Source organism: Arachis ipaensis, chromosome B5, assembly GCF_059453495.1.
Source record: "Arachis ipaensis isolate K30076 ecotype BB chromosome B5, ASM5945349v1, whole genome shotgun sequence".
In the NCBI taxonomy this organism is placed as follows: Eukaryota; Viridiplantae; Streptophyta; class Magnoliopsida; order Fabales; family Fabaceae; genus Arachis; species Arachis ipaensis.
The window spans coordinates 65611026-65633978 of NC_142440.1; the positions used below are offsets into that span (position 1 = coordinate 65611026).

At 39.8% G+C, this 22953-nt stretch overlaps 1 protein-coding gene, 1 non-coding gene and 1 pseudogene across 2 annotated transcripts; all 3 read left to right on the forward strand.

Annotated features, from left to right (window-relative positions):
- LOC148564483 (uncharacterized) overlaps positions 1-12412 on the forward strand; it is a 110074-nt pseudogene extending 97662 nt beyond the window's left edge.
- Positions 12413-13961: 1549 nt separating this feature from the next.
- On the forward strand, positions 13962-14762 carry LOC107640610 (uncharacterized). The gene has a single exon (XM_016344119.1). The coding sequence runs from the start codon at positions 13962-13964 to the stop codon at positions 14760-14762; it is 801 nt and encodes a 266-aa protein (XP_016199605.1).
- A 6812-nt stretch (positions 14763-21574) lies between these two features.
- LOC148564486 (small nucleolar RNA R71) lies at positions 21575-21682 on the forward strand. Its single transcript, XR_015884722.1, has one exon. It is a non-coding gene; the product is annotated as a small nucleolar RNA R71 (small nucleolar RNA).
- The last annotated feature ends 1271 nt before the right edge of the window (positions 21683-22953 follow it).

Below are 22953 nucleotides of genomic sequence, written 5' to 3' on the forward strand. Positions count from 1 at the left end.
TGAAAGAGCCTCTGAACTTTCTTCTGAAAGAGGAAAAACCTCCTAAACCAGAGCTCAAGCCACGGCCACCATCCTTGAAATATGCATTTCTAGGAGAAGGTGACACCTTTCCAGTGATCATAAGCTCTGCTTTAAATTCACAGGAAGAGGAAGCACTTATTCAAGTGCTAAGGACACACAAGACAGCTCTTGGGTGGTCCATAGGTGACCTTAAGGGCATAAGCCCAGCTAGATGCATGCACAAAATCCTACTGGAGGATAATGCCAAACCAGTGGTTCAACCACAGAGGCGGCTAAATCCAGCCATGAAAGAAGTGGTGCAGAAAGAGGTCACCAAATTACTAGAGGCTGGGATTATTTATCCCATTTCTGATAGCCCCTGGGTGAGCCCTGTTCAAGTCGTCCCAAAAAAGGGAGGCATGACAGTGATTCATAATGAAAAAAATGAACTGGTTCCTACAAGAACAGTTACAGGGTGGCGCATGTGTATTGACTACAGAAGGCTCAATACAGCCACCAGAAAGGATCATTTTCCTTTACCATTCATAGACCAGATGCTAGAGAGACTAGCAGGTCATGATTATTACTGCTTTTTGGATGGCTACTCAGGCTATAACCAGATTGCAGTAGATCCCCAGGATCAAGAGAAAACAGCATTCACATGTCCATCTGGAGTGTTTGCTTATAGAAGGATGCCCTTTGGGCTATGCAATGCACCTGCAACCTTCCAGAGATGCATGCTCTCTATTTTCTCTGATATGGTGGAAAAATTTCTGGAAGTCTTCATGGATGACTTCTCAGTATATGGAGACTCATTCAGCTCCTGTCTTGATCACCTAAAACTTGTTCTGAAAAGATGCCAAGAAACCAACCTAGTTTTAAACTGGGAAAAGTGACACTTCATGGTGACTGAAGGAATTGTTCTTGGGCATAAAATCTCAAACAAGGGAATAGAGGTGGATCAAGCAAAAATAGAGGTAATTGAAAAATTACCACCACCTGCCAATGTTAAGGCAATCAGAAGTTTTCTGGGGCATGCAGGATTCTATAGGAGGTTTATAAAGGATTTTTCAAAAATCGCAAAACCTCTAAGCAATCTGCTAGCTGCTGACACGCCATTTGTGTTTGACACAGCATGCCTGCAGGCGTTTGAAATGCTGAAAGCTAAGCTGGTCACAGCACCAGTCATTTCTGCACCAGACTGGACATTGCCATTTGAGTTAATGTGTGATGCCAGTGATCATGCCATTGGTGCAGTATTGGGACAGAGGCATGACAAGCTTCTGCATGTCATTTATTATGCCAGTCGCGTTCTAAATGATGCCCAGAAAAATTACACAACCACAGAAAAAGAACTACTTGCAGTGGTCTACGCCATTGACAAGTTCAGATCATACTTAGTAGGATCAAAAGTGATTGTGTATACTGACCATGCTGCTCTTAAATATCTACTCACAAAGCAGGATTCAAAACCCAGGCTCATCAGATGGGTATTGCTTCTGCAAGAGTCTGATATAGAAATAAGAGACAGAAAAGGGACAGAGAACCAAGTGGCTGATCATCTGTCCCGGATAGAGCCAGTGGAAGGGACGTCCCTCCCCTTTCTTGAGATCTCTGAGACGTTCCCTGATGAGCATCTATTTGCCATTCAGGAAGCACCATGGTTTGCCGATATTGCAAACTATAAAGCTGCAAGGTTCATACCCAAGGAGTACAATAGAATACAAAAGAAGAAATTAGTTACTGATGCGAAGTACTACTTGTGGGATGAACCCTATCTCTTTAAGAGATGTGCAGACGGAATTATCCGTAGGTGTGTCCCCAGAGAGGAAGCACAGAGAATCCTATGGCATTGCCACGGATCTCAATATGGAGGCCATTTCGGAGGTGAGCGAACAGCCACCAAGGTCCTCCAATGTGGCTTCTATTGGCCCACACTCTATAAAGATTCCCGAGAGTTTGTACGTAATTGTGACAGTTGCCAAAGAGCTGGTAACCTGCCTCATGGTTACGCCATGCCTCAACAAGGGATCCTGGAAATAGAGTTGTTTGATGTATGGGGAATTGACTTCATGGGACCTTTCCCACCATCATACTCAAACACTTATATTCTGGTGGCAGTCGACTATGTATCAAAATGGGTTGAGGCTATCGCCACACCCTCCAATGATACTAAAACAGTGCTGAAATTCCTCCAGAAATATCTCTTTAGCAGGTTTGGTGTCCCTAGAGTGTTAATCAGCGATGGGGGCACTCACTTCTGCAATAAACAGCTTTACTCTGCCATGGTTCGGTATGGAATTCGCCACAAAGTGGCCACTCCATATCATCCACAAACCAACGGGCAAGCTGAAGTCTCTAACAGAGAATTAAAGAGAATCCTGGAACGGACAGTAAATACCCGTAGAAAGGATTGGGCAAGGAGCTTGGATGATGCTCTGTGGGCTTACAGAACAGCATTCAAGACCCCTATAGGGACCTCTCCATACCAACTCGTGTATGGTAAGGCATGCCACTTGCCCGTGGAACTGGAACATAAGGCCTACTGGGCAACCAGATTCCTAAACTTAGATGCCAAATTAGCAGGAGAAAAATGATTGCTCCAGCTAAATGAGCTAGAGGAATTCAGATTCACAGCTTTCGAAAATGCCAAGCTTTATAAAGAAAAATCAAAAAAATGGCATGACAGAAAGCTGTCATCTAGAATCTTTGAACCAGGACAAAAAGTCCTGTCGTTTAACTCTAGACTCAGGCTATTCCCCGGGAAACTGAAATCCCGGTGGAGGGGACCATACGTGATTACAAGTGTGTCACCATATGGTTATGTGGAGCTTCAAGATATTGATTCTGATAAGAAGTTCATTGTCAATGGACAGAGAATCAAGCATTATCTTGAAGGCAACACTGAGCAAGAATGCTCAAGGCTGAAGCTAGATTAAAAGCTCAGCAAGGTCCAGCTAAAGACAATAAAGAAGCGCTTGCTGGGAGGCAACCCAGCCATGGGGCAACAATCCTCTAAGCATTTTGCCCTATTTCTATCTTTATTTTTTTATATAGAGTTCATTGACAACAAGGTAAATAATCATTTACAGAAGACCTCGGCACACAAAACAGAGTAAAAGAGCTCAATGGCAAGAAAACGCCAGTAAAGGGGCATTTTGGGCGTTCAGCGCCCAAAATGGGCATCCACTGGGCGTTGAACGCCAGGAATGGCAGCAACTGGGCGCTGAACGCCCAGGAGATCAGCATTTGGGCGCTGAACGCCCAAAACAGGCAGTGTTTGGGCGTTCAAACGCCAGGAGGACAGGGAGGAGCCAAATCCAGTAATCCCACACGTATTTCCATTTTAATTTCAAATTTTATGCTTCAATGCATGATTTTTACATGAACATATCAAGAACCCTGGTTTCTAAAATCCCTAATTTCTAAAAATCCATCTTTCCAAATTCAATCCAACTCTTTTCAAAATCTTTTCTGAAAACAAATCTATCTTTTTCACTCAAAAATCTTTTCAACTAATCCATATCTTTTTCAAATATCCATATTATCTTTTTCAAAATTCAGAGTTATCTTTTTCAAAAATCTATCATATCTTTTCAAAATTAAACTCTATCTTCTATCTTATCTTTTTCAACTCAATCTTTTTATCTTATCTCCTCCAATTTTTCGAAAACCCACCCCCCACCCCTTTAAATTGGGTTCGGCCTCCCCCCTCCTTCATCATCAAGTGCTACTCAATCTCCTTCTATCCCTCTCCTTTCTTTTCTTTTGCTTGAGGACAAGCAAACCTCTAAGTTTGGTGTGTTTATCCGAGATCACTACTAAGATTATGGCTCTCAAAGGGAAACAATACACTCCAAGAGGCAAGAAAGAGAGCGTTCCAAAACCACTTTGGAATCAAGGGAAGTTCTTATCTAAAGAACATTCAGACCATTATCTTAAAGTAATGGGTCTGAGATCAGTGATCCCGGAAGTTAGATTCGATCTGAAAGAAGACGAATATCCGGAGATCCAGGAGCAAATTCGAATCAGGAACTGGGAAGTCCTAGCTAATCCTGAAACGAAAGTAGGAAGGAACATGGTCCAGGAGTTTTACGCTAATATGTGGCAGACTGACAAGCAAAGACTATCTGGAACTGCCTGCTACGAGTTTCGGACCATGGTCAGGGGAAAAATTGTTCATACCACCCCTGACAAGATCAGAGAGATACTAAAGCTACCTCAGCTAAAGGATGATCCAGACTCCTTCAACAGGAGGATGATGAGAGCAGACATTGGCCTGGATAAGATTCTAGAGGACATCTGTATCCCTGGAGCCAGGTGGACCACTAACACAAAGGGCGTCCCAAATCAACTCAAGAGGGAGGATCTCAAACCAGTTGCCAGAGGATGGCTGGACTTCATTGGGCGTTCTCTGTTGCCCACCAGCAACCGTTCTGAAGTCACAGTTAAAAGAGCAGTGATGATTCATTGCATCATGATGGGAAAGGAGGTGGAGGTTCATCAGCTGATTTCAACAGAGCTCTATAAGATTGCTAACAAAAATTCAAGAGAGGCCAGGTTGGCTTATCCAAGTGTGATTTCTCTGCTCTGCAAGGACGCTGGAGTCAAGATGGGAATAACTGAATATATCCTAATTGAAAAGTCAATCACCAAAGCATCAATGGAGAGACAACAAGCACAGGAGGATCATATCAAGAAGAGAGCACAGGAATTCCTCCCAGAGATTTCTCCAGCAGAATATTGGGAACATCTTGAGACGTCTGTCACCAAGATACAGGAAGCTATGGAGCAAATAATAAAACAACAGAAGGAACACAGTCAAATGCTGACCCATATGCTTAAAGAACAAGAGGAGCAGGGACGTGACTTAAGGGAACTGAAGCGCCAAAAGTCTTCTGTGATACCAAGCCTCCCAAGGATCAGAGGAACCCCCATACCCCCAGAATAAAGGTTGTTAATTTCCAATTTCTGCCTTAACTCTGTGACAGTGTCCTTATAAAAAGTACCTTAGAAGTCATATAGTAGTAATTAGTATCTATTTTGATTCTATCTCCAATTAAGCTATAGTTTATTTTTCTCATCATCATTAAACATGAATAAAGTAGTAGATCTTTTGAATAAGAAGCAATAAAATTTCGAGTTTAAATAAAACAAATTCTAATTGGTTAAATGTGGTGGCAATGCTTTCTGTCTTCTGAATGAATGCTTGAACAGTGCATATGTCTTTTGAATTTGTTGTTTAAGACTGTTAAATATGTTGGCTCTTGAAAGAATGATGAACATGAGACATGTTATTGATAATCTGAAAAATCATAAAAATGATTCTTGAAGCAAGAAAAAGCAGCAAAGAACAAAGCTTGCAGAAAAAAAAAAAAAAAGAGAGAGCAAGCAGAAAAAGCCAATAACCCTTAAAACCAAAAGGCAAGGGAAAATAAAAAGGATCCCAAGGCTTTGAGCATCAGTGGATAGGAGGACCTAAAGGACTAAAATCCTGGTCTAAGCGGCTAAACCAAGCTGTCCCTAACCATGTGTTTGTGGCGTGCAGGTGTCAAGTGAAAACTTGAGACTGAGCGGTTAAAGTCAAGGTCCAAAGCAAAAAGAAGAGTGTGCTTAAGAACTCTGGACACCTCTAATTGGAGACTTTAGCAAAGCTGAGTCACAATCTGAAAAGGTTCACCCAGTTATGTGTCTGTGGCATTTATGTATCCGGTAGTAATTCTGGAAAACAAAGTGCTTAGGGCCACGGCCAAGACTCGTAAAGAAGCTGTGTTCAAGAATCATCACACTGAACTAAGAGAATCAATAACACTATCTGAATTCTGAGTTCCTATAGATGCCAATCACTCTGAGCTTCAATGGATAAAGTGAGATGCCAAAACTGTTCAGAAGCAAAAAGCTACTAGTCCCGCTCATCTAATTAGGATCTGAGCTTCATTCAAAAACTCTGAGATATTATTGCTTCTCAACCTATTAGTCTTCTATTTTATTTGTCTAGTTGCTTGAGGACAAGCAACAGTTTATGTTTGGTGTTGTGATGAGCGGATATTTTATACGCTTTTTGGGGATAATTTCATATAGTTTAGAGTATGTTTTAGTTAGTTTTTAGTCTATTTCTAGTAGTTTTTAGGAAAAATTCATATTTCTGGACTTTACTATGAGTTGTGTGTTTTTCTGTAATTTCAGGTATTTTTCTGGCTGAAATTGAAGGAGCTGAGCAAAAATCTGATTCAGGCTGAAAAAGGACTGCTAATGCTGTTGGATTCTGACCTCCCTGCACTCAAATTGGATTTTCTGGAGCTACAGAACTCGAAATGGCATGCTTCCAATTGCGTTGGAAATTAGACATCCAGATCTTTCCAGCAATATATAATAGTCTATACTTTGCACAAGGATAGACGACGTAAACTGGCGTTCAACGCCAGTTCTCTGCCCAATTCTGGCGTCCAGCGCCAGAAAAGGATCAAAAACTGGAGTTGAACGCCCAAACTGGCATAAAAACTGGCGTTCAACTCCACAAATGGCCTCCGCACGTGAATTGCTTAAAGTCTCAGCCCCAGCACACACCAAGTGGGCCCCAGCACACCAAGTGGGCCCCAGAAGTGGATCTCTGCATCATCCATCATAGTCCACTCATATTTTGTAACCCTAGGCTACTAGTTTAGTATTTAAACAACTTTTAGAGACTTATTTTGTATCTCATGACATTTCAGATCTAGACTTTGTATTCTCTGACGGCATGAGTCTCTAAACCCCATTGTTGGGGGTGAGGAGCTCTGCTGTGTCTCGATGAATTAATGCAAGTATTTCTGTTTTCCATTCAAACACGCTTGTTCCTATCTAAGATGTTCATTCGCGCTTAACTGTGATGAAGGTGATGATCAGTGACATTCATCACCTTCCTCAACCATGAACGTGTGCCTGACAACCTCCTCCGTTCTATATCCTATTGAATGAGTATCTCTGAGATCTCTTAATCAGAATCTCCGTGGTATAAGCTAGAACTGATGGCAGCATTCATGAGAATCCGGAAAGTCTAAACCTTGTCTGTGGTATTCCGAGTAGGATTCAAGGATTGAATGACTGTGACGAGCTTCAGACTCTTGAAGGCTGGGCGTTAGCGACAGACGCAAAAGGATAGTAAATCCTATTCCAACCGGATCGAGAACCAACCGGTGATTAGCCGTGCTGTGACAGAGCGCGTGAGTGTAGTTTTCACTGGGAGGACGGAAGGTAGCCATTGACAACGGTGATCCACCAACACACAGCTTGCCATAGGGGGACGTGCGTGCGTGAACAAGAAGACAGAGGAAAGCAGAGATTTAGAAGACAAAGCATCTCCAAAACTCCAACATATTCTCCATTACTGCACAACAAGTAATTTTTAATTTATGCTCTACTGGTTACTCACAATTCAATTGATAAACATAATTGACTTCCTGACTAAGATTTACAAGATAACCATAGATTGCTTCAAACCAACAATCTCCGTGGGATTCGACCCTTACTCACGTAAGGTATTACTTGGACGACCCAGTGCACTTGCTGGTTAGTGGTACGAGTTGTGAAAAGTGTGATTCACAATTCGTGCACCAGCTGCCATGTTTGTATTTTCAATTTCTTGTTTGAAAAGTTCTGTGAGGTCTCTTCCGGAGTGTTGTGCTTTAACTTGTTGTAAACACCTCCTTAGGGTCCTCTCAAGTTCAGGATCAAGATCAAAGAGAGGTTCTTTATCTCTATTCTTGCTCATAAACAAGAAAAAGAAAACAAGAAAGAAAAAGAATGGGAGCTCTATGTCAAAGTATGGAGAATTCCCTAAAATATGAAGAAGAAAGAAGAATGAGGGTAAAACAATGAGAAGAAGAATGCGAATAAATAGGGTAGAAGAATTCAAAAATTAAGAATAGAAAGTGGAATTTGAAAAATATTTTTGTTTTTATTTTATTTATTTATTAAATTCAAAAAACAATAAGGGAATTAAAAGCTAATTAACCAAAAAGATTTAAAAATTAAAAGGTGGTTTTCGAAAAAGAAGAGAGAGAAAGAGGTAAGTAGTTTTCGAAATTAAAAGAGAGAGGAATTAGTTAGGAAGTTTTAAAAAAGAAGGAAAGGGAAAACAAGTAACTAATTAAGAAAGATTTGAAAATAAGATAAGATAGGAGATTTGAAAAAGATTTGAATTTGAAATTTTTTAAATTTAAAAATTGGAAAGGAAAAGTCAACAAGATAAGATAAGAATTGAAAAGATTTGAAAAAGATTTAATTTTAAATTTTGAAAATGAAGCAAGATAAGATAAAGATTTTGAAAATAAGTTAAAAAGATAAGATATGGTGAAAATTTTAAAAAGGTTTGAATTTGAAATTTAGAATTAAGATAAGATAAGATAATGATTTCAAACTTAAAGAAAAATAAACCAAAGATGAGATAAAGGTTTGAAAAAGTTTTTAATTTTAAAATTTTAAAAGAAAGATAAGAAAGAAAAAGAAGATATGAAAAGATAAAATTCAAAATTTAAAATTCATACTTTACTAACAAGAAAATACTAAACTTAAAATTTTTAAATCAAGATGAAAAAGAAAGCAAGATTTTCGAAAATTTTGAATAAAAATAAAAGAAATATTTTTGGTTTTTTCGAATTAATGAAGAAAGAGAAAAACAACTAAAAGACATCAAACTTAAAATTTTTAGATCAAAGGACACTAATTATTGAAAATTAAAAAGAAAAACACTAAAGAACACCAAACTATAAAAATTTTAAGATCAAAACAAGAAAAGGAACAAGAACAACTTGAATACCAAGAAGAACACTCAAGGACAAATTCGAAAATTTAAAGAAAATAAAGAACACACAAGGGACACCACACTTAAGAACTAACAGTAGACTCAAACAAAAGACAAAGAAAAGATGGATTTTTGAAAAAGAAAACAAAAGGCAGGAAACAAAATAGTAAAAAGAACCTAATCTAAGCAACAAGATAATCCAATAGTTTGTCAAATCCAAACAATCCTCGGCAACGACACCAAAAACTTGGTGTACAAAACTGACTCCTCAATATTTGCATAGATAGACCGACAAGTGCACTGTGTTGTCCAAGTAATACCTCGGGTGAGTGAGAGTCGATCCCATGGAGATTGTTAGTTTGAACAAGCAATGGCTATCTTGTAGATCTTAGTCAGGTGGATAGAAAATATAGTTGTCACAAAAAACACATAAAACAAAATAAATAAATAAAATGTTACTAGGTAGGTGTGAGATCAGTGATGAGAGAACGGTTGAGGCTTCAGAGATGCTTCTTCCTTCTAGATCAATTTTTCTCACCATCTACTCCAACTTCTAATTGATTCATTCCATGGCAGGTTATAAATGATTAACGCCAGGTCAGCGGTCATTAATCTCCTCTGCTTCAGATCAAACGCCGGGTCAGCGATCATCCAATCTGAACGGGGGTGAAGCTTCTGCACTCCAGTCCCGTTGGTGATCCTACTCAAAGCGCCATAGACAAGGTCGAATCTTTCGGATCAGAGAATACTGCGTCTTGGTTCTAGCATATACTACACAGGCCGTAATCGCCCCATACCTCAGCTGCACTGATGTCTCCAAGTACCCAACGAAGTCGTGGATTAGCTGTCTAAGAGATATATAATCAAGCTTGTAGTTCAATACTATCCCTTTAAGGACTCCCAAGAACCCATGTGAATAGGGATGACGGTCAAGTTACACTCCCAATTCATTAGGATGAAGAACAAAGATACATCTTAGAATGGAATCAAGCATAGATAGAAATAGAATAGTGATATTATTAATCCAAAAGAATTAGCAGCGCTCCTAGCGTTAACCTAGGAGGTTAGTGACTCATATTGTACATAGAATAGTGTTCAAATGTAAAAATGGAGGAAGAAGATGAGGTAGAATCTTCTAAATATGGGTGATCTTCTCCTATATATACTAATCTAATAACTAAGGATTACAGAAAAAAGATAGACTAGTCTTGTAGTGTAAAAATCCACTTTTCGGGCCCACTTGGTGAGTGTTGGGCTGAGCTAAGGGTGTCTCCATGTCCTAGGACACTTCTTGGGCGTCGAACGCCAGCCTTGGACTCCTGTTTGGGCGTTGGACGCCAGCTGCTCCCTTTTGGGCGTCCAACGCCAGGAAGAGGGTAGAGTACTGGCATTGAATGCCAATTTTGGACCTTTATTTCGAGAGCAAAGTGATGACAAGTCATCTTATGCTAGTTCTACAAGCCTTTTTCATTAGTTTCATTAGGTTTTATGCACTTTCTTACACAATAAGTAAGTAATTAGAGTTGATTCATGATTTTCTTGAATCAATCAAACATTATCTATTATACACAAAATCATAGGTTTTAAGCTAGAATTAATTGATTTTATAAATGATGCAAAGATCTAGTTATTTTGGTGGGACTTTGATTAGTTGTTTGGTTGCTTGTAGGTGAAGAAATGATGAAAAAAAGGAAAGAAAAGTTTTGGAGCACGCTTTGGACCTTAGGCCACGCTTTGAAAAGCGTGGCCCATGATAGTAAAGCGTTGCGATAAAAAAAGAGAGCAAGGGCCAGCGTTTGAATTTGCAAACGGAGCACCCAAGAGAGGAACCAAACTCGCGCACCAAGTAAAGGCTAGGGGAGTAGCGTCTAAGAAGTGAACGCTACGTTCACTATCCTTCCCTTTCTCGTTCCTTTCAAGCCAAAGGAGCAAAGGCCAATGCACCAAGGAAGGAGTAGTGTTCTAAGGAGTGAACGCTACGTTCATTATTATGCACGTTTTCGTGCCTCTCAACCAAGGAAGCAAGGCACGCTTAAGGAAGCAAGGGAATGTAGCGCTCAAAGAGTGAGCGGAACGTTCACAAAGTTAACGCTAGTGAGAAGGGCCAAGGCAAGGAAGGAGCCACGTTCAGCAAAGAGAATGCAGAGTTTGCTTTTGTAAACATTTTCGGGAGGCACACACCAAGGCTCGAAGGGGGAGCTCTCAATTAAGGAAGCACCGCTCAAACAAGGCAACGTAGCGTTCAACATGTGAGCGCTAGATGCATGCCATGACACGGATGAGGCACACAAGGAGTGACGCCAAGTTCACTTAAGTGAACTGAGCGCTTCCCTGGGAACTGACCCATGCCTCCAACCCAACTTGAACCGAAGCCAACCGGACCCATCTTTCATCAAATCCAAAAATCAAAAGGCCCACTCCAAACTTTGAAGACCAAAATAGACAGTGTATAAATAGGATCAAGTTCGATTTGTAAAAAAACCTTTAGCTCATTTTTTAGTTTTCACTTTTAATTTTCATTTGTTTTGAATTTGGGATTTGGGAATTGGATCTAGTTTTCTTTCTGCATTTTATTTCTTCTGCAACTTCTACTTTTCTGTTTTGGGTTTTTGAATTGAGATTGAAGAGCTCCATTGATTCCTGATCTGAGAATCATCTTTGCTTTTCTTCCATATAGTTTTGGGATTTGGAGAATTTGGATCTAAGTTTCTTTTGCTATTTTTAATTTCATTTTCTTCTGCAATTTCTTTCTGCTTGATCAAGGGAGTAATTGAGATATAGATCTACTTTCTAATCTCATTGCTCTACTTTGATCCTCAATTTCTCTTTGAGAATTTCATAATTGAGTTAAGTTTTCATGCTGTTTGTGTTTTCAAGCAATTTTCCATTCCTGTTTGGCTACTGAGTTGAATCTCTTCATCTCCTAGCTCTTTGATTTACTTTAGCTTGCATTTTATTGTTCAATTCTGAATCCCAACACCCAAATCCTTTTATTCTTCAAGCAAATTTATATTTCTCAGCAATTTAGATACAGCAATTTACATTTCTTGCACTTTAAGTTTCTGCAATTTACTTTTCTTGCAATCTAAGTTTCAGCTCTTTTAATTTCTTGCACTTTAAGTTTCTGCAATTTATCTCTTCTGCACTTTACTTTTCTGCCTAATTTACCTTCTGCACCTTTATTTTCCTGCAATTTAGCTTCTGTTAAATCAAAATCACTCAAATCATCAAATATTCGCTTAACTAAATTCATCACCTAACTAAAATTGCTCAATCCATCAATCCCTGTGGGATCAACCTCACTCTTGAGAGTTATTACTACTTGATGCAACCCGGTACACTTGCCGGTGAGTTTATGTGGAATCATTTTTCCCTCATCAAGTTTTTGGCGCCGTTGCCGGGGATTGATTTAGATTGACAATGATTAAGTAGGGTGATAATCTAGATTAAGCATTTTCTTTTTATTTTTACTAAGCACACTAACTGTTTGAATTTTTGCTTAAGCTAACACTCACCCCACTCTAGCAGTAGAGTGTTTCATTTTGGTTTCTGGTTTTGTGTTTATGTCAGGAGGAAGAAGAGGTGAATCCACATCTTTTAACCTTGACGAGAGAACCCTCCGAAGATTGAGAAGAGAAGCAAGAGGAAAAGGAGTTATTGGTGAAGAGGAATTAGAGGAGGAAGATCAAGTAATGGATGATAACATTCCAGATCATACTGATGGTGTGGCCAACAACAATGGTCAACCACAAAGAAGAGTCTTAGCCTCCTACACTATCCCCAACCCAAAGAATTGTGGGAGTAGCATCCTAACCCCAATGTTAATGCCAATAACTTTGAACTCAAGCCTCAATTGATTACCCTGGTTCAAAACAATTGTCAATATGGAGGAAGTGCTGCTGAAAATCCAAACCAACACCTCTCTGTATTTTTGAGAATCTGTGACACTGTCAAAACCAATGGAGTCAATCTTGACATCTATAAGCTTTTTTTATTCCCATTTTCACTGAAAGAAAAAGCCACACATTAGTTAGGAACCTTCCCTAAGGAGAGCATTACCAGCTGGGATGATTTGGTTAGCAAATTCTTAGCCAAATTCTATCTACCTCAAAGAGTCATCAAGCTAAAAACTGATGTGCAAACCTTCAGACAGCAGGAAGGAGAGCCATCGTATGAAACTTGGGAGAGATATAAAGCTCTAATTAGAAGGTGTCCAGAGGGAATGTTCAGTGAATGGGTGGAGTTGCAAAATTTCTATGAAGGCTTGTCTTTACCTTCAAGGAAAGCTTTGGATCATTCATCAGGAGGATCTTTGCAAATGATGAAAACTGCTCAAGAGGCACATGATCTCATAGACATCGTGGCCAACAATGAGTATTTCTACTCCTCTGAAAGGCAAGCAGCTCCAAAGAAGGGTGTATTTGAGCTTGAAGGAGTTGATACCATATTGGCTCAGGACAAACTCATGCACCAGCAGCTCCAACAACAAATTGAAACAATGTCAAAGAGGATGGATGGATTGCAACTTGCAGCAGTGAGCGCAAATAACCAACCATCAGTGGTGTAGAGATAGCAGGAGGAAAGTTATGAGGAGCAGCAGCCTGAGCAAGTACAGTACATGCATAATCAAAGTTCTGGATCAAATGACTTCCATGGAGATACTTACAACTCATCCTGGAGAAACCACCCAAATCTGAAATGGGGAGAGAACCAAAACCAGCAACCTTGGTAGAGAAATTCAAACTAAAACAACTTCAGAAACACAAACCATCAAAACCATCAAAATACTAACCAAAATCCATACAGAAAACCACAAAATAATCAACCCCAATCCAACTACTATCCACCTAACAACCCATCCACTAACCAAAACACTTATTATTCAACCTCAAAATCCCATAATCAACCACAACCACCCCAAGAGTCTCAAAGGATCTCCAACTTGGAGATATTGATGGAGAAGATGATGAAACATCAAGAATTGGCCAACAAGAACCATGAAGCTTCACTGCAGAATCTAGAGAGGCAAATTGGTCAATTATCCAAGAAAGCAGTGACTGAAAGAGCACCTAATACACTACCAAGTGACACCATTCCTAACCTCAAGGAAGAATGCAAAGCCATCCAATTAAGGAGTGGAAGAAATTTGGTAAATGACAAAGAAACAAACAAGAAGCCTATGGAGAATCATAAGGCCAGCAGCAAGGAAGAAGTGACACTCAAAGACAAGCAAGACCAAGAGAAGTTTAAGGAGAAAGACGAACCTCAAGCTTCAAAGAAAGGAGAGGAAGTCATGGAGGAACAATCACAAGAACAGAGGACAATGGTGAAGACTTACACTCCTCCTTTGCCATACCCTCAGAGATTGCAGAAGGAGATCAAAGACCAACAGTTCCCTAAGTTCTTAGAATTGTTTAAGAAGTTGGAGATCAATATTCCACTTCCTGAAGCTCTAGAACAAATGCCTCTATATGCAAAATTTCTCAAAGAGCTCATCAACAAGAAAAAGAGCTGGAATGAGAAAGAGACAGTGATCTTAACCCAGGAATGTAGTGCAACGATCCAAGAAAGCATCCCACCAAAACTCAAAGACCCTGGGAGCTTCTTCTTACCTTGTACCATTGGTGACATAATCATTGACAAGGCACCGTGTGATTTAGGATCTAGTATTAACCTCATGCCTCTGTCCATGATGAGAAGGCTATCTATAGAAATAGTGAAGTCTACACAGATGTCATTGGAGCTAGTGGATAGATCTCTGGTAATTCCCAAAAGGGTGATTGAAAATCTCTTGGTTAGAGCAGGAAAATTCATATTTCCAGCAGACTTTGTAATCCTGGACTTAGAAGAAGAAGAAGGGAATGATTCTATTATACTGGAAAGACCTTTCCTGGCCACAGCAAAGGCCATCATCGATGTAGAACAAGGAGAAATGACTTTGAGGGTAAATGATGAGAAGATCACTCTGAATGTCTTCTAGGAAGTACAGCACACTGTTAAAGAGAAGAGCTGCATGAAGGTTGAAGAAGAAGAGTTGCAATGGAAAGAAAAACCCACTAAAACATTCATCATCTCACCTGTAAAGCAAGAGATGGACAGTGGAGAAGGGAAAGAGGGTAAGGAATAGGTAAAGGCTAAGAAGAGAAGGCAGGAAGGGGTTGAGAACTTGATTTTTGAGAAGGAGGTCCCTGACATAAAACATGATGCAAAGAAAGAAGGACAAATGAAGAAAGGAAAGAAGAGTAGGAAAAGGGTTCCAAGAGGGTGGAAGAACAAGAAGATACCAACTTAAGGATTCTCAAAAGGGGACAGAGTGAGATTGATATACCAGCAGTTAGTGACAGACTGGTGTACGAAATTGTGATCTCAATGGCGCCAAAAACTTGGTACGTACGATTGTAATCTCAACTCCTTTTCACAACTCTGCACAACTAACAAGCAAGTGCACCGGGTCGTCCAAGTAATAAACCTTACATGAGTAAGGGTCGATCCCACGGAGATTGTGGGCTTGAAGCAAGCTATGGTCATCCTTGTAAATCTCAGTCAGGCGGATTCAAATGGCTATGAGGTTTTGATAACTAAAATGTAATTAAAATAGAAAATAAGATAGAGATACTTATGTAATTCATTGGTGAGAATTTCAGATAAGCGTATGAACTATTATATGTTGCTGGAAAGCTCAGGATGTCTACTTTCCAACGCAATTGAGAGCGTGCCAATTGGGTTTTTGTAGCTCCAGAAAATCCATTTCAAGTGCAGGGAGGTCAGAATCCAACAGCATCTATAGTTCTTTTTCAGCCTCTGAATCAGATTTTTGCTCAGGTCACTCAATTTCAGCTAGAAAATACCTGAAATCACAGAAAAATACACAAACTCATAGTAAAGTCCAGAAATGTGATTTGTATTTAAAAACTAATAAAAATATACTAAAAAGTAACTAAAACATACTAAAAACTACCTAAAAACAATGCCAAAAAGCGTACAAATTATCCGCTCATCACAACACCAAAGTTAAATTGTTGCTTGTCCCCAAAAAACTAAAAACAAAGTAGGATAAAAAGAAGAGAATATACAATGAATTCCAAAGACATCTATGAAGATCAGTCTTAATTAGATGAGCGGGGCTCTTAGCTTTTTGCTTCTGAACAGTTTTGGCATCTCACTTTATCCTTTAAAGTTCAGAATGATTAGCATCTATAGGAACTCAGAATTCAGATAGTGTTATTGATTCTCCTAGTTCAGTATGTTGATTCTTGAACACAGCTACTTTATGAGTCTTGGCCGTGGCCCTAAGCATTTTGTTTTCCAGGATTACCACCGGATACCTAAATGCCACAGACACATAACTGGGTGAACCTTTTCAGATTGTGACTCAGCTTTGCTAGAGTCCCCAATTAGAGGTGTCCAGAGCTCTTAAGCACACTCGTTTTTGCTTTGGACCACGACTTTAACTGCTCAGTCTCAAGCTTTTCACTTGACACCTTCATGCCACAAGCACATGGTTAGGGACAGCTTGGTTTAGCCGCTTAGGCCAGGATTTTATTCCTTTGGGCCCTCCTATCCATTAATGCTCAATACCTTGGATCCTTTTTACCCTTTCCTTTTGGTTTAAAGGGTTATTGGCTTTTTGCTCTTGCCTTTTGGTTTAAAGAGCTTTTGGCTTTTTCTGCTTGCTTTTTCTTTTTCTTTATTTTTCCTTTGTTATTTTTTTCGCCCCCTTTTTTTTCGCAAGCCTTTGTCTTTCACTACTTTTTCTTGCTTCAAGAATCAATTTTATGATTTTTTAGATTATCAATAACATTTCTCCTTTTTCATTATTCTTTCAAGAGCCAACAATTTTAACATTCATAAACAACAATATCAAAAATATGCACTGTTCAAGCATTCATTCAGAAAACAAAAATTATTGCCACCACATCAAAATAATTAAACTATTTTAAAATTCAAAATCCATGTACTTCTTTTTCTTTTACAATTAAGAACATTTTTCATTTAAGAAAGGTGATGGATTCATAGGACATTCATAGCTTTAAGGCATAAACACTAGACACGAATGATCATGTAAATAAAGACAAAAACATAAACAAACATAAAGCATAGAGAACGAAAAACAGAAAAATAAAGAACAAGGAAATTAAAGAACGGGTCCACCTTAGTGATGGTGGCATCTTCTTCCTCTTGAAGAACCAATGGTGCTCTTGAGCTCCTCTATGTCTCTTCCTTGCCTTTGTTGTTCCTCCCTCATGGTTCCATCCTCTTTTTCTAATCTCATGTCGGATCTCCGGATACTCACTCCTTTTGAGCATGAAAGGGACCTCAGGGATCACCTTCTTCTTGGCAACAACTTCATAGAAGTGGTCTTAATGAACCTTTGAGATGAATCTCTCCATCTCCCATGACTCGGAGGTGGAAGCTTTTGCCTTCGCTTTCTTCTTTCTAGAGGTTTCTCTGGCCTTAGGTGCCATAAATGGTTATGGAAAAACAAAAAGCAATGCTTTTACCACACCAAACTTAAAAAGTTTGCTCGTCCTCGAGCAAAAAAGAAAGAATGAAGGAGAAGAAGAAGAAAATGGAGGAGATGGAAGGAGAGGGTGAATTCGGCCAAGGGGGTATAAGGTGTTTGTGATGTGTGAAATTGAAGGAGTGATGAGGGGTATATATAGAAGTGGGGGGAGAGTTAGGTTCATGTATTAGGGGTTGGGTTTGGGAGAGAAAAAGAGGTTTGAACTTGAAGGTAGGTGGTATTTTGGGGAAAAGTGAATGAGGTGATTGGTAAAGGGTATTTGGGAAGAGATATGGAGGTGATTGGTGAAGGGTATTTGGGGAAGAGTGTTATGAAACGGTGTAAAGAAGAGAGAGTGAGTTGAGGTTGGTGGGGATCCTGTGGGGTCCACAGATCCTGAGGGGTCAAGGATTTAGCATCCCTGCTCCATTTAGGCGTGCAAAATGCCGTTAGAGTGCAATTCTGGCGTTAAACGCCAGGTTGCTGCTTGTTTCTGGCATTTAACGCTAGCTTTTCTCCCCTTCTTGGCATTTAGTGCCAACTTGGTGCCCTGTTCTGTTGTTAAACGCCAGTCTGGTGCCTATTTCTGGCGTTAAACGCCCAGAATGGTGCCAGACTGGGCATTTAACATCCATTCTGCTACTCTTACTAGCGTTTAAATGCCAGTAAGCTCTTCCTCCAGGGTGAGCTATTTTTTAATGCTATTTTTCATTCTATTTTTGATTTTGCAGTTGTTTTTGTGACTTCACATGATCGTCAACCTAAAGAAAACATTAAATGACAATGGAAAATAAATAGATATAATTAAATAACATTGGGTTGCCTCCCAATAAGTGCTTCTTTAATGTCAATAGCTTGACAGTGAGCTCTCATGGAGCCTCACAGATAATCAGAGCAGGGTTGGTGCCTCTCAACACCAAACTTAGAGTTTGAATGTGGGGGTTTTGTTTGACTCCGTATTGAGAGAAGCTTTTTATGCTTCCTCTCCATGGTTACAGAAGGAGAACCTTGAGTCTTGAATACAAGGTAGTCCTCATTCAACTGAAGGACCAACTCTCCTCTGTCAACATCAATCATAGCTTTTGCTGTGGCTAGGAAGGGTCTGCCAAGGATGATGGATTCATCATCATCCTTCCCAGTGTCTATGATTATGAAATCAGCAGGGATGTAAAGGCCTTTAACCTTCACTAGCACGTCCTCTACTAGTCCATAAGCCTATTTCATTGATTTATCTGCCATCTCTAGTGAGATTCTTGTAGCTTTTACCTCAAAATTCCCAGTTTCTCCATTACAAAGAGTGGCATGAGGTTTATCCCTGACCCCAGGTCACACAGAGCCTTCTCAAAGGTCATGGTGCCTATGGTACAAGGTATGAAAATTTTTTCGGGATGCGATTTCTTCTGAGGTAATGTCTGCCTCATTAATGCATTCAGTTCATTGGTGAACAAGGGGAGTTCATCCTCCCAAGTCTCATTACCAAATAACTTGGCATTCAGCTTCATGATTGCTCATAGATACTTAGCAACTTGCTCTTCAGTGATGTCTTCATCCTCTTCAGAGGAAGAATATTCATCAGAGCTCATGAATGACAGAAGAAAGTTCAATGGAATCTCTATGGTCTTTGTATGAGCCTCAGATTCCTTTGGTTCCTCAAAGGGAAACTCCTTTCTGTCCAGAGGATGTCCCATGAGGCTTTTCTCACTGGGACTCACGTCCTTCTCACTCTCTCCAAGTTCGGCCATGTTGGCCATGGTTATGGCCTTGCACTCTCTCTTGGGATTTTCTTCTGTATTGCTTGGGAGAGTACTGGGAGGAGTTTCAGTAATCTTCTTACTCAGCTGACCCACCTGTGCCTCTAAATTTCTAATATATGACCTTGTTTCATTCATGAAACTTAGTGTGGTCTTAGATAGATCAGAGACTATGGTTGCCAGGCTAGAATGGCTCTGTTCCGAATTCTCTGTCTGTTGCTGAGAAGATGATGGAAAAGGCTTGCTATTACTAAACCTATTTCTTCCACTATTATTGTTGAAGCCTTATTGAGGCTTCTGTTGGTCCTTCCATGAGAAATTTGGATGATTTCTCCATGAAGGATTATAGATGTTTGATGACAAGTCATCCTAGCCCATTTTAGCTAGTCTTTTTCTTTTGTTTTCATTAGAATTATGCACTTTCTTAAGCTACAAGCAAGCTAATTGAGTAGATTTTCATGTTTCCCTTGATTGAACCAACCATATGTGAATTCATGCCATTTCATGAGGTTTTGAACTATATTTGTTGCATATTGTGGAAGATTGAATACCTCATGATTTTGAGCAAAACTTTGATTAGTTTGGTTGATCAATGATAGGTGAAGAAGGCTTGGAGAAAGGTTGAAGCAAAGAGGAATGGCTAGGAGTGAAGAGAGGACAATGGAATAAGTGAAAATTGAACCGGGTTGCATGAAGTTAGCCCCAACGTTAGCCCCCTAACTTGGAGGCTAACGTTGGGCATATGAATCACTCTTTGGAAGTAGCCAACGTTAGCTCCAACGTTAGCCCCCTAACTTGGAGGCTAACGTTGGAACTTGAGAGTTTCTCCCTGGGCTACCAACGTTTGCGCCAACGTTAGCCCCCTAACTTGGAGGCTAACGTTGGCACTTAAATCACAATGGGGGAGTAGGCAACGTTTGCGCCAACGTTAGCCCCCTAACGTGGAGGCTAACGTTGGCACCAATCACACCAAGCAAGGCCAACGTTAGGGTCAAAGTTAGACCCCTAACGTTGGCGCCAACGTCTAAACCAGAAGAATGTGGTTTGCTGATATGAAAAGTTAGGGTCAAAGTTAGACCCCTAACTTTGACCCTAACGTTGAAGACCAACGTTGGCTAACTCCATTTCCGGTTCAATTGGTTCACTTCGGTTCTTCTTCAATCTTCAAGAGCAATCAACCAAGGCCTCTTTCAACCCAATTCCACCAAGAACAAAGGCCCAACTCAAGGCTTGAAGATCATTTTGGAAAGTGTATAAATAGGATAGAATTCAATTTGTTTGGAGAGCTTTTTCGGGAGAGTTTTCTTTGAGAGCTTTCCTTTTAGAATTTTCATAAGAGTTTTTGGGAAGCTTTTGTCACTGAGTGAACTTTAATTTCTTGTTTTCAATTGCTTTCAATTTCATTTGACTTTTGTCTTGGATCTTGGATTGGAGAATTGAAGAAATTCTGTTTCAATCTCAATCTTGGATCTCTCTGTTTCCTTTACTGTTAATTGAATTAGCATTTCTGTTTCTGTTACTTGATCTTCATCTCTTTTCTTTGCAATTTACAATTTCCTTGCTATTGTTCTTGTGGGATCTAGGAAGGCATTGAGATCTAGACTTGGTTTTCTAGTCTCTGGGTCCTGAGATCTAAATTCTCATTTCAATTCTCTGTTTAATGCTTTCATTGTTCATTTACTTTGCTGTTATAAGATCCGGTTCAATCCCAACTCCCTTTTCCTCTTCTGTTTGATGCAATTTAGTTTTCCCTTGTTTAAATTCTGCAAATCCTCATCCCAATCCCCTTTACTTTTCAAGCAATTTACATTTCTTGCACTTTAAGATTCTGCAATTTACATTTCTTGCACTTTAAGTTTCTGTCATTTAATTTCTTGTCCTTTAAGTTTCAGCAATTTACTTTCCCGCTCTCTTTAATTTCATGCAATTTACATTCTGCAAATCACAAATCACCCAACCAACACTTGATTCGCTTGACTAAATCAACCACTAAACTAAAATTGCTCAATCCTTCAATCCCTGTGGGATCGACCTCACTTCCGTGAGTTTTTATTACTTGATACGACCCGGTACACTTGCCGGTTAGTTTTGGGTGTTTTGGTAGAAATTCGTTTCTCACCAAAATATCTCATCAATGTTTCGATAGGGTTCTCCCATGTAATTCATCTCTGCCATTGCAGGGTTCTCAGGATCATAAGCTTCTTCTTCAGAAGATGCTTCTTTAGTACTGTTGGATGTAGCTTGCAATCCATTCAGACTCTAAGAAATCATATTGACTTGCTGACTCAATATTTTTTTCTGAGCCAATATGGCATTCAAAGTATCAATTTCAAGAACTCCCTTCTTCTGAGGCGTCCCATTGTTCACAGGACTCCTCTCAGAGGTGTACATGAACTGGTTATTTGCAACCATTTCAATGAGTTCCTGAGCTTCTGCAGGGGTTTTCAGATGAAGAGATCCTCCTGCAGAATGGTCCAACGACATTTTTGACAACTCAGACAGACCATCATAGAATATACATATGATGCTCCATTCTGGAAGCATGTTAGAAGGACACCTTTTGATCAATTGCTTATATCTTTCCCAAGCTTCATAGAGGAACTCACCTTCCTTCTGTCTGAAGGTTTGGATTTCCACTATAAGCTTGCTCATCTTTTGAGGTGGAAAGAACTTGGCCAGGAAAGCACTGACCAGCTTTTCCCAAGAGTTCAGGCTTTCCTTAGGTTGTGAATCTAACCATGTTCTAGCTCTGTCTCTTACAGCAAAAGGGAAAAGCATAAGCCTGTAGACCTCGGGAGCAACTCCATTGGTCTTGACAGTGTCACAGACTTGCAAGAATTCAGCTAAGAACTGATGGGGATCTTCCAATGGAAGTCCATGAAACTTGCAATTCTGTTGCATTAGAGAAACTAATTGAGGCTTAAGCTCAAAGTTGTTTGCTCCAATGGCAGGAATTGAGATGCTTCTTCCATAGAAGTTAGAAGAGGGTGCAATAAAGTCACCAAGCATCTTCCTTGCATCTCTACCATTGTTATTGAGTTCGACCCGGTACACTTGCCGGTTAGTTTTGGGTGTTTTGGTAGAAATTCGTTTCTCACCAAAATATCTCATCAAGTTTTTGGCGCCGTTGCCGGGGATTGATTAGATTGACAATGATTAAGTGAGGTGGTAATCTAGATCAAGCACTTTTTCTTTATTTTTCTTTAACTTTTGATTAACCCACTAACTGTTTGAATTTTTGCTTAAGCTAACTAAAACTTCATTCTAGCAGTAGATTGAAGTATCACTGGTTTGTGTGCTCTTATGTTCTGCTTGTATGTCAGGTACACAAAGAGCCATACCCAATTTTCATGAACAAGACGAAAGAACTCTCAGGAGGTTAAGAAGAGCCGAAAGAGGGAAAAGTATTGTTGGAGAAGAAGAATCTGAGGAAGAATACCACGAGATGGAAGGAGATACATCTAATCCAGGAGAAGGAGTTAATAATCCACCACAACAGAGGAGAGTATTGGCTTCCTATACTTTTGCAAATGCTAGACATTGTGGAAGCAGCATTCTCACCCCTAATGTCAATGCAAATAACTTTGAACTGAAGCCACAACTCATCACATTGGTCCAGAATAACTGCTCATTTGGAGGAGGACCATTGGAGGATCCAAATCAACATCTATCTACCTTCTTGAGGATCTGTGACACTGTCAAATCCAATGGTGTGAATCCTGAGACTTACAAGCTTCTGCTGTTCCCGTTCTCATTAAGGGATAAGGCTGCACAATGGCTTGAAACTTTTCCCCAAGCAAGTATCACTAGTTGGGATGACTTGGTGGCTAAATTTCTAGCCAAATTCTATCCACCCCAGAGAGTCATCAGGCTGAAAACTGAGGTGCAGACATTCACACAATTAGATGCTGAATCCT